Genomic DNA, 10,088 nt, shown 5'->3' with positions numbered 1-10,088 from the left:
CGCCCCTCACCAACACGCACACAGACTCCTCCGCCTGCTTCTTGGCATCTGCTGCCTGCTGCTCCCGGAGCTTCTCTGCCACCTGAGCCTGCCGCTCGATCTCGCTAAAGCTCTGGTTGCTCACCTTCTGGGCCCCCAGGCCTTTCTTGGCCCCCAGCTGAAAAGGGAACCAGGCGCTGTGGGAACTTGCCAACCCAACTCCTCTGCAACCTCCCAGGCACGGTGCTCTAGCCACACCCACGAGAAAGGTCTTTCTCAGGGTTAGGGTCAGACGGGAGCTGGTGAGTGTGGCTGGGAAAAAATAGTGGTTCTGCTGGAGCCAGACACAAGGAGGCTCACATGGCCCCGGCTGAGGACTCAGAGGACAAGAGCAGTACTGACACTGATGAGGCTCCTGTGTGCCCAGCTCCCTGCTAACCAGGAGCCTCTAAGATGGACACCGCCATATTCCTCCCAGACAGTCAGACATGCTGGGCTAGCTCTGCCAGTGCATGGCAAGGTCCAGGCAAACGAGGCCAACTCGAGCTGCTACCCACCCTGCTAAACTGCCTCACCACCTACCCCCTTCTTGGCTGCTGCCGGCTTCTTCTTGCCGATGATGGAGCTTTTCAGATCTGTGTGAGAAAGAGGGCCATGAGCCAGGACAAGGAAGGTCAAAGGCAGTGGCTTGGCGACACTGTGCAGCTACATGGTGAGAGCGTCTAAAAAGAACAGCTTCAGGCAGGGAAGGCAAAGCTGCTGCCGCCAGTTCCACCCAAAGGCATCCAAGCCACAGACGGACAAGGTTAAGGGCGCTTGCTGATGCCCAGCACTTCGCAAGAGGAGCCCAGACCTGAAGCACCAGAGACAGTCAAGTCCCTGAACGTTAAAGGCCGTTAGACGCGGGCGGATGCCAAACAGCCTCAGCTCCTAGAGCCACGCACCCCAAGCAGCTCCTCATTACCTCGGGCAAGAGGGGCCCCTGCAGCTGACAGATACATGGACGCTGGAGGAGAAACAGACCAGAGGCTAACACAGAGCCCCCGAGCCTCACAGACATGCTGCAGACCAACTACGCCAGCCTTCAGGGGGCCAGCTGGACAGTCGCTCTGCTGGCTGCCTACCCCTACACCCAAGAGTCAACAGAACAAAGTGAGGTCAGCAAAGGGATTGTTTACTCTAACCATGCTGGAAGGTCACTGAAAAAATAAATAAATAAAAGAGTTGAAGGACAGGCCAAAGGCTGGCTTTGAAAGGACAGTGTCACCTCCAGCCATTAGAAGCTCAGAGCTGTCCTCCCACCATGTGAAATGGACCATACAAGCCAGCCCTGTTGATACCAGGGACAGGTGAATAGTCTCAGGGTGGCCTCCCACACTGTAGCTGGATCCCGGCTCACACTCAGAGGCAACCCACGCAGGTCTGTCAGTTCAAGACCTGGCTTGGAAGTTGCCGGTTCAGCCAGGACTTCAATCCCAGTCCCCACCCCAGAAAGGGCAGGTTCGCTGTGGCCTCAGTTCACATGACTGAGGTCTGTAAAGGACGCTGAGGCCCACCCTCTCCTGGCCAGCCCACCCAACAGCCGGCATACTGACCCAGGGAGGCTTTGTGCGAAGAGCCAAGCAGGTCGGTGTTGGGGCCCTGCTCCGGCTCTGTGGATGAAGAAACAGGAGTTAGGTATGCAACCTTCCCTTGGGGGGAAGTGACAGGCAAGAGTCACCAGATTTCCTCAGCTTAGTGCCAAAAGATAAATGCCTGCCATTCCTCCAAGGAACTGAAATGAATCCCATTCCAACCAAAGATCTAGAAGTCCCTACACACACTCCTACTTCGTTGGCCAAATGTCCCCTTCCTGACCCCAAGTCCTTTCCCAGGACCAGGGGTTGGGTGGAATTGGAGCTGAACTCACGTGCCAGGCTCTCTGCAGATGGGGCTGGCTGCTGGGTCCCTGAAGGCTCAGCGGCAGGTGCATCCCAGGCAGGGGGCTGAAAAGGAGGCCAGGTCACAGAAGCCCTAGTGAGCCCTCTGCTGGCAAGGAGCACCAAGGACCCTTGTGAGCATGAAGCCCTACTCCTAGGCCACAAGGAAAGGAGACTGGAAGTTAGCGAGTGAAATTATAGCTGCTGTTCACCACAGAAGAGAGATGCAGGAAGCTGGCATCAGCTTACACAGTGCCCATCCCCCTAACTGAAAAACCACTAATTACCGGGCACCTCCGCACGCCATGCTCAAGTCTAAGGGTTCCTTATACACAAATGTGATTATCAGAAAAAGCCCTGAGGTGGCTACATCTCCTCTTTAGAAACTGAGGTTTTGCAGGTTAAGTGACTTGGCCACAACACACAAACACCAAGTAGAGAGGCAGAGATGCAAACTCCAAAGTCTGACTTCAGCAGGCGGTACCAGCAGAGGGGAAACCCTCACAGGGATTGGTCATGGGGAGAGAATCCTTTACTGGGAAAAGCCTTTATTAGGAGAATCCTTTACTAAGGGAGAATCTAGGAAAAGCTGTTGGGGCCCCTGAGACCTCATGAGCCTTCATCAAGAAGCTCTGCACCTTCTCCACCTCCCCAGTTCAGAGGGGGCCATTTCCTAGAAAGACTCCAGTGCTCTCCCACTTACAGGACTGTGCCTACCCAGCAGGCAGCAGTCACCCACACAGTGGGCCCCAGTCTCAGAACAAGTCAGCACACAAAGGCAGAGGCAGTCTACAGACGGCCCAACCTCAAGTAAGCCACTCGTCAGAATGATTAGGGGAAACACCTGCTGTGGGCACTCACCGGAGTGTGTTCAGTGAAGAAATCAGAGTCCTTCTCCGGGGAGTGACTGGGAGTGCTGCTCAGGTTGTCTATCCAAAGCTGGAAGAGAGAAGGCTCCCGGAAACACGGGGCTCTGAAGACTCCCTCACCTCCCGCCCCAGTCCAGGAACAGGCACTTACATCAGTGCCATGCCTAGCCAGGGCCGCACTCCCCAGCTGCTGGATCTTCTCTCGATACATCTGGGCAGCTCGGCTATTATACTTAGTGTTGGTATCGTTGGCTGTGCATCCGTGTTGGCGGAAAAAAGCTGTCTAAACAGCAGAGAAGAGCAGAGCATGCTACAGGTGATTCTCACCAGAGCAAAATGCACTTACTATGGTAGACACCCCCAATAACAACTTGGTTAGAATTTATACAAGATGACACATTTTTGACACCAGCAGTTTTTCATGGAGATAAAATTCCTCTGAAACTCTTGCAAAAAATAGTTTGCCCTCTTCTATCTTCAGAGACAACTGAATGAAGCCCAGCACTCAACACTGGCTGAGAACAGCACACCACTCTACCCTACCTCCCTCCTGGTAGGCCTGCAAGACTGTGCAAGGCCATGGAGGCCCCGACTCTCTCTGCTTTTTCCCCAAGAACATCTGTCCAATTTAGTTTGAATCTGAAGCCTCTTTGGAGTTATAACCAATTCCCAAATTAAAAGAATAAGGTCTGGTGTCATTGCAGACCAGAGTCCCCCTAAACAGAGAAACAGAGAGGGGCTCCCTCATCCCTCATGGCTAAGTTGGTACTGGCGAAACAATAGAGGCTGGGAGAGGTCAAGGAGCTTTACCGCATTGGCGTTCCCGCCGACCTGCATACACCTCAGCTGGAACCAGCTCCAGTTGGAATCCAACTCTGTGGACCTGTGTACAAGGGCTGAGCATCACCTCCAAGAAGACAGCAGGAGCCATGCTTCTCGGCAGGCCCATACCTGATCTGGCCTCAAGAGTGCCGGAGGCCTTGGCCACTGCCCCATTTCCTTCACTCTCCCCTGGACTTGGAGGCTTTCCTCTTCCCAAACCTATCCCAAAGAGTGTTAATTATTTCTTCAGATCTGAAAGGAGATCGCGTTCTCCGGGAGGAAAGCTTGGATTTGGCTTTAATCTTAGGGATGATCACTGTCTCACTAGAGACATTCTCGGCAATCTATCCCCAAAAAGGTCAATGCTGCTAACTTCTAACCTAAAGTAACCGTCAGTCAAGTTTGACGGTGAGGAAAGATGGAGTTTTGATCCAGACGGACCGCTTATGTGGCAAGGTGGCCCGCGGGAGGAGGACACCTGACCCAGAGGCCCCCAAATCCCGAATTCAGAGTGGTCCAAGTCGTGGCAGCCCAGGTGAAAGCTACAGCACCCACGCGAAGAACGCACCTGATAAAGCTCAGGTGGACACCCAGGGAACGGTGCACCCCAGAACAGTCGATGCAAAGAAAAACACCATATGTGATGCTGGCCCAGCTCGGGCTCTTGGCGCCGCAGTCGAAACAGGCCTGAGTGGAGGAGGCGACAAGCGAATAGTCAGGCGCCCCATGTCGAGGCCGGGCGCTGACACCCAAGAAAACACCCACCTCCGCCTTTTTATCTCTTCCTCAGACCCAAGGGGCAGAAGGCTCTTTCTCTCCGGCGCCAGACCCCGCGGCCCTCCCGTTCAGACACCTTGTTGGTTGGAATTGCCCGAAGCCTTTTAAAAAGAGTCTGGATTTCGGTCTTGCTTGGCTCCGCCGCCATTTTCTCTCCTTCCCAGCGACCGACGGGTGCTGTCGCGGGCCAATCCGCGGCTGGGAGGGCAGGCTAATCCAGCCAACCGAGGGGTGGAGTGATTTGGCTGGGATCTGGACCAATGAGCGGCCCCTCGGTTCAGGAGCGTGACGTCAGAGGCCGAGAGCACTACAGTGGCCGCGAGAGTAAAGGCCACTCCACGCCAAGCCAATCTGCCGCCGGGGTAGGTGACGGGTCGCGAGCCGGCCCAAACCTCCTCGCGGGGATGCCCGTACGCCCAGAAGGCGGAGCTGCCTGCGGAGGGCGCGGGTTGCTGGGACCTATCTCTGGCGAGTTATTGATCCTCAAATTCGGATTAACAGACCTCCCAAACTCTCTTGGTGTCCCACCAATCCGCACAGGAAGACACTCTGGCGGGGCTCCTGCTCAGCTCACAAGCCAACTCCTAGCCTCGAGCCGTACTCGGCCCACACCAAGTCCCTTCCTGCTGGTTCAGGGTCGTGATGTGTTCCAAGGCCAGAACCGGATGGCAAACCCATGCCCATTCCCGGCCTCCCCAGGGCCTCCTTCCATGTGCAGGGCTCCAGTATCAAAAAGACAAACATACTGCCTGATGGTACTTTCTTTTTTATTTCTTTCAAGTTTTATACACACTAGGACAAGTCACAAAAGAGGATGCGGCTAGTTCAGAACTACTCTTCCCAAAGTTCACCCCAGGAACCCCAAAACAAGAGGCCAGGAAATGGTCCTCGGCTCCTGGGGAGGCGCTAGCCCTTCTGTCACCTCTGACCTCCTACCCTGGCCTAGACTCAGTAGGCACAGACCCCTCCCCTCCCTGGGTCGCAGGATGTCCGCCTCCTCGGGATGGAAAGGCGGCAGCAGCAAGATGGTTCAGGGCCCTCTGGCCAGGCTGTCCAGGAGCAGCTGGGCTGTGACACCAGTGAAGAGACTGCAGAAAGGCTGCCAGGCACTCAGGCGCCCACACACTCCACATAGTTGGCAGGATACAGGCCAGTGCGGCCACTCTGTAATTGGCCCTGGCACCAGCCCTGCTCGTCCTCCTCGCTCATCTTCAGCAGCTCCTCCCCTGGGGAAAGGGGCTTTGTCACTGCCAGCTGCCCTGAGGCCCAGCCATTCCCACTACTCGGTCAAAGACTGAGGGAGATGGGGTCAATGAGAGTCAACTATGGAGAAGGGAGAAGGCTCTGGCAGGGGAGGCGGCCCTCCGCAAGCTGCTCCACCTCACACCCCGAGGCAGCAATCAGACTCCAGCTGACGGCACCCAAAACAGCTTCCTTCTCAGAACTGCTGAGAAGGAAGGCACCTGGCCTCTCCCAAACCCCTCTGCCCTGGCAAGTAAGGCAGGCACTGCATCTGGTGAGGGAAAGGGGCCCCGAGGTACCTGCTCGGAAGCTCAGCTCATCTGCTTCCTGGCCAGCATAGTCATAGAGAGCCCGCACCCGCACCCCGGTGGCAGCCTTCCGGGAGCTCTCCTCATCCAACCACTCTTCCTCCTGCCCACTGGAGAGGACAGGCAGAAGGGGCGTTCAGGGCCCAGGACTCAGGGACAAGCGCTTACCTTCAGAGGGACCCTCCGGGCAGGTAGGAGGAGCTGCTCTGTGGATTCTAGTGCCTGGAAATTCTAAACCGACCCTTTCGTCCAGGGCACAGATTTGAACACACCTTGTGTGTAAAAGGAAAGAAAGGGGACAGGGGAAAGAGGGCTGGGGAAAGGGCAGAGCTGTTTCTTTGCCTCAGCTGCGCTCCCAGCTCTCACCCTGGGGACACCGGGGACTGGGGTAGAGGTGCAGTGCCATCTCTTGTAGGTACAATGCTGGTCAGAGTGACCTCGTCAGGGCTCCGGCCACCCTTCTCCTTCCTGCTGATTATCCTCTGTGTGTCCAAGGACCACTCCTATGGGAGAATGTACAGGGTCAGGCTTGGCCACCTTCACCGACTTCATCCTGAGTCCCAAAGTGCCCTGCTAAGGCCCCAGCCTCAACCAGCATGCAACACATGCCTCAAACTGCGGCCAGTTCATGGCCATGCCTGGCCCGTGGGTGCTGCGCCACCAGCGCAGATCCTCCTCGTCACTGGCTGCCTCAATGCCCTGATGCAGGTCTCGGTGGAGTTCGTGGAACCTAGAGCCCAAGGCACCTCTCTCACATGGGACCGTCCTGGGCCACAGAAAACCCCCATTGCAGGACCTGTGGGACAGAGGGGACCCCACGCCCGCGCCATACTTGTCATTGCTGGAGAGGTCAAGGTGCTGCTGCAAGGTGAGCAGCATGTCCTTGAAGAAGTGGAGCCGCTGGCGCTCAGCGGCCTGGCAGCTCTCGAAGGCCTGCTCCATGTCCTCCATGTAGCGTGGGGTGTAGCGGTGCAGCTCTGCCAACGTCTGCTCGTACTGGCTTTTTGTCTAGGTGGAAGAGGCAGGGACCCGTGAGCACTGTGCACCAGCATTCAGCAGGCAACGCCACCAGGGTAACCAGGCCTAAGACCCAGGTCCTGTCATCAGGGACCCCAGCAGTCTAACAAAGGAGGTGACATTCAGGCACATCACCTCGAAGCACCTGCAGGAGCGGAGACAGGGTCAGCAAGGTGGGAGAAATCAGAGGGCTTCCAGAAGGAGGACTTGCATATTCTACCCGGGCCCTCCACTGCAGAGCCACACTCCTAGCCCCAGGCTCCTGCTTTAAATGAGCATCCAGGGAGAGAGAAGTTCCTGGGGAAGGAACCAGGAAGCCTCCTCCAGCCCTACCTTCTCCGCCTCCTTGGTGCAGCGCCCGACGCGCTCCTGTAGTTTGCGCAGCTGTTCCTGTGACACGGCGCTGTCTGCCTTGGCGTGGCTCTCCCTAGTCTGCGCTGTCTTCTCCTCCTTCCGGGCTGCATGGTAGCTCTTCTTGGACGCCTCGACCTGGCACGCACGGGGACTGCTCTGGGCCCTGGACACCTCGCCCTGGCCCCCAGCCCCAGCCCCCTTCACACCTGGAAGGTGCCTGCCTCCAGCCCCCACCGCCCAGCCTCACCTCCTTCAGCCTCTTGAGCCAGGGCTTCTGGGCCTTGCGAAAGCCGTCCTCGGCTGCCCGGCTCTCCCGGAAGCCGCCCAGCACCGGCCGGTGGAAGGCGCTCCGCTGCCAGGAGCGCACCTGCTCACTGTCTGGCCCGTGCAGCTTCTCGCGCACCTCCAGGTGCAGCTCGCTGAGCCGCTCCGCCGCCGTGAAGAAGGCGTGCCAGGCCTTCTCGAGCGTGCCGTACTGGGGGCCTGAGGAGGCATGGGGTCCCCAGGAGATGCCCCTCTCACTGGGTCCTTCCCATGGTGTCCGGGGCGCAAAGAGCACGGCGCTGTCGCCTGCTGCCCACCAAATGCCCACTCTGCATCCTAACCAGGGAGACCTCACAGAATCCTTGCTTCAGCACTGCTCAGTGTCAGGATCAGCGTGGATCACGGTAAGAAACTGAGACCCAGAGAGAGAAGTGACATTTGCTTGTCCGAAGCACTACAGCTGCATACTGGAGCTGAGTCAGACCCCAGCCGAATGCATAAACCACACACCTGGACCTTTCCCTAAGTCAAAAGCCTGGGGTCCACGCCCAGCTCTTAGCCTGTCTGAACTTCCAGTCTCCCCTCCAGGGAACGTGCTGGGGCTAGGAGTGTACTTCAGAGATAGAGCACTTGTCTAGTATGGGCTCGAGTCCCAGCACCAAACAAGGGTCTCACCCCTGCAGCCCCTGTCCCCCATCAGCCTGCAGAGCAGCTCACCCTTCTCCACCGCGCCCCTCCACTTGCGGGCCCAGTCGGCCAGCTGCTGGGCATAGGCCTTCTCGATGCGGGCACGCTCCTGGAAGCAGCTGACCAGGTCCCCACAGAGCCGGTGCCCATCCTCCACCCGTTGCACTGTCCGCCTGTAGTTGCCGGCCTGGGGGTGTGGGTGAAAAGGGCTGCTGCAAAGGGAAAAACCTCCTCGGGCTGGGCTATTGGCTGGGCTCCTCCCTCGGCCGAGGGGCTGGGCCCAAGAAGGGACAACATTTCAGGGCCACCCCAAAACCCCAACTGCTCACCTCCCAGAAACTGCCCCCCAGGGTCTCCCCTCCAGCGTCCTCTTCTGGAGCCATTGTGTCCCCGCAGCACGGAATGGTGGCGGATGGGGGCGCTGTAGAAAGCAGGAGTAAGAGAAAAGCTGGACTCCACCTGGCCCCTGGGCGGCACCCCCACATCATCCCTGCCACCCAAGGAGCCATCAGAGCTCAGCTCGAGCTGACAGCAGAGGGCTGAAGTCCCCAGAAGGAGTCCAGAGAGGGGCCACAGTGGCCATTTTAAGGCTCCTCCACTTACCCTGGTGTGCCCGTCCCTGCCCCGGTACCTGCGGTCTAGAGATCACTTCAGGGACCCAAGTGTCCGGCTCTCCAGGCAGCCACGATTGTGCCTTGAAGTTAACAAGAACACAGTGGGGTGAGGCTGGGTGCTGAGTGTCCAGGGCGGTGGCCCCCCAAATAGCAACTGCTGTCAGGAGTGCCAGATTCCAGGCAGGGGAATGCCAGGCGGGTCACACGATCCAGGCGGGATTAGGTGGCAGGCGGGGCTGGGTGGTGGGCAGAAGAGGGACGAGGACTCCTGCTCAGCCAGGGCCCCTGGCACCTGCCCTCGAACCACAGGACAACTGAGTTAGCAGACAGGGCTGAGTCAGGAGCTACCCGTGCTGGGAAGGGCGAAAAGGGAGCCAGGAGGCCCAAGGCCCCCATCTTGGCCAGAAGGCTCAACAAGTGCACTTTCCATGGAAACCTGCCCACCTGGTCAGCTTCCATGCCACAGCTGGCATTCAGACCAGCAGTGCCAGGGACTGACAGTCCCAAAAGGGGCTTGTTCCCCAAACAGCATCGTGGAGCCCTGTGGGGCCTCATGAATAGAAAGCAACTCCTCCCTGCCCTCAAAATGTCCTGAGTCTGGGGACCATGGCGGGTAGCATTCCCCAGAATCACGGCAGAGGGCAAGACAGACTCCAGGCCCAGAGCCGCCACCTCAAGATCTAGACATGGTGGCATGCAGCCACTCCCTCCTACCTCTGGGCTGGGTCTCAGCTGTCCCTGCACCGCTTCGACTGACTCATGGCCCCTAGAAGGAGATCGCTTCCTTCTCTGAGCAAACCCAAGGCCCAAGGGACAGTCAGATGCAGGAGGACAGAGTGTCTGCCTGCTTTCCCCAAAGCAGGCTCAGAGCCAGTGCTCCCGCCAAGTGGGTGGACCTCTACTTATCCTCCAGGAGTCAGATGAAAGCCGGACATGGTGGCACACACTAGCAATCCCAGCATTCAGAAGGCTGAGGCAGGAGGATTGCCATGAATTTGACACCTGCAAGGTGTACATAGTTCAAAGTAAGCCTGAACCACAAAACGAGACCTTGTTTCTGATTAAATAAGTAAGTCAAATAAGCATGGCAGTCGTTAACCATCTCAGCATTCTGGGTGGTTGAGGCAGGAGGATCACACATTTGAGCCCCGCCTGGGCAACTTAGCAACTAAATGAGACCCTGTCTCGAAATAAAAAGTAAAAAAAGGCCATAGGGTATAGCTCAGTGTGAAGGCC

General features: G+C 57.6%; 2 protein-coding genes across 5 annotated transcripts in view; both read right to left on the bottom strand.

Moving 5' to 3' along the window:
* Window positions 1–4,645, bottom strand: part of Arfgap2 (ADP ribosylation factor GTPase activating protein 2) — a 9,806-nt gene extending 5,161 nt beyond the window's left edge. Inside the window, exons 1-10 of one of the 2 annotated variants that reach the window (XM_010612446.3) lie at window positions 4,443–4,645; window positions 4,158–4,276; window positions 3,578–3,650; window positions 2,919–3,050; window positions 2,760–2,837; window positions 1,889–1,964; window positions 1,575–1,631; window positions 944–985; window positions 562–614; window positions 21–157 (exon numbers count right to left, since the gene is read on the bottom strand). In XM_010612446.3, coding sequence (XP_010610748.1) covers window positions 21–157; window positions 562–614; window positions 944–985; window positions 1,575–1,631; window positions 1,889–1,964; window positions 2,760–2,837; window positions 2,919–3,050; window positions 3,578–3,650; window positions 4,158–4,276; window positions 4,443–4,514 — 839 coding nt within the window. In that variant the 5' untranslated portion in view covers window positions 4,515–4,645. The remainder of the gene's footprint in view (window positions 1–20; window positions 158–561; window positions 615–943; window positions 986–1,574; window positions 1,632–1,888; window positions 1,965–2,759; window positions 2,838–2,918; window positions 3,051–3,577; window positions 3,651–4,157; window positions 4,277–4,442) is intronic. The other variant, XM_010612445.3, reaches the window with a different exon arrangement.
* A 453-nt stretch (window positions 4,646–5,098) lies between these two features.
* Window positions 5,099–10,088, bottom strand: part of Pacsin3 (protein kinase C and casein kinase substrate in neurons 3) — a 7,674-nt gene continuing 2,684 nt past the window's right edge. The window contains exons 1-11 of one of the 3 annotated variants that reach the window (XM_010612441.3): window positions 9,567–9,973; window positions 8,870–8,932; window positions 8,568–8,659; window positions 8,269–8,425; window positions 7,535–7,770; window positions 7,267–7,422; window positions 6,749–6,924; window positions 6,526–6,646; window positions 6,283–6,419; window positions 5,908–6,026; window positions 5,099–5,592 (exon numbers count right to left, since the gene is read on the bottom strand). In XM_010612441.3, coding sequence (XP_010610743.1) covers window positions 5,477–5,592; window positions 5,908–6,026; window positions 6,283–6,419; window positions 6,526–6,646; window positions 6,749–6,924; window positions 7,267–7,422; window positions 7,535–7,770; window positions 8,269–8,425; window positions 8,568–8,621 — 1,272 coding nt within the window. In that variant the 5' untranslated portion in view covers window positions 8,622–8,659; window positions 8,870–8,932; window positions 9,567–9,973 and the 3' untranslated portion in view covers window positions 5,099–5,476. Of the gene's footprint in view, window positions 5,593–5,907; window positions 6,027–6,282; window positions 6,420–6,525; window positions 6,647–6,748; window positions 6,925–7,266; window positions 7,423–7,534; window positions 7,771–8,268; window positions 8,426–8,567; window positions 8,660–8,869; window positions 8,933–9,566; window positions 9,974–10,088 lie in introns of those variants that run through there. The other 2 variants (XM_010612442.3, XM_033756650.1) reach the window with 2 other exon arrangements.

Source organism: Fukomys damarensis, unplaced genomic scaffold, assembly GCF_012274545.1.
Source record: "Fukomys damarensis isolate Sample0158 unplaced genomic scaffold, DMR_v1.0_HiC HiC_scaffold_27, whole genome shotgun sequence".
In the NCBI taxonomy this organism is placed as follows: domain Eukaryota; kingdom Metazoa; phylum Chordata; class Mammalia; order Rodentia; family Bathyergidae; genus Fukomys; species Fukomys damarensis.
Note: the sequence above shows the minus strand (reverse complement) of the source record. Positions and strands in the feature narration are given on the sequence as shown.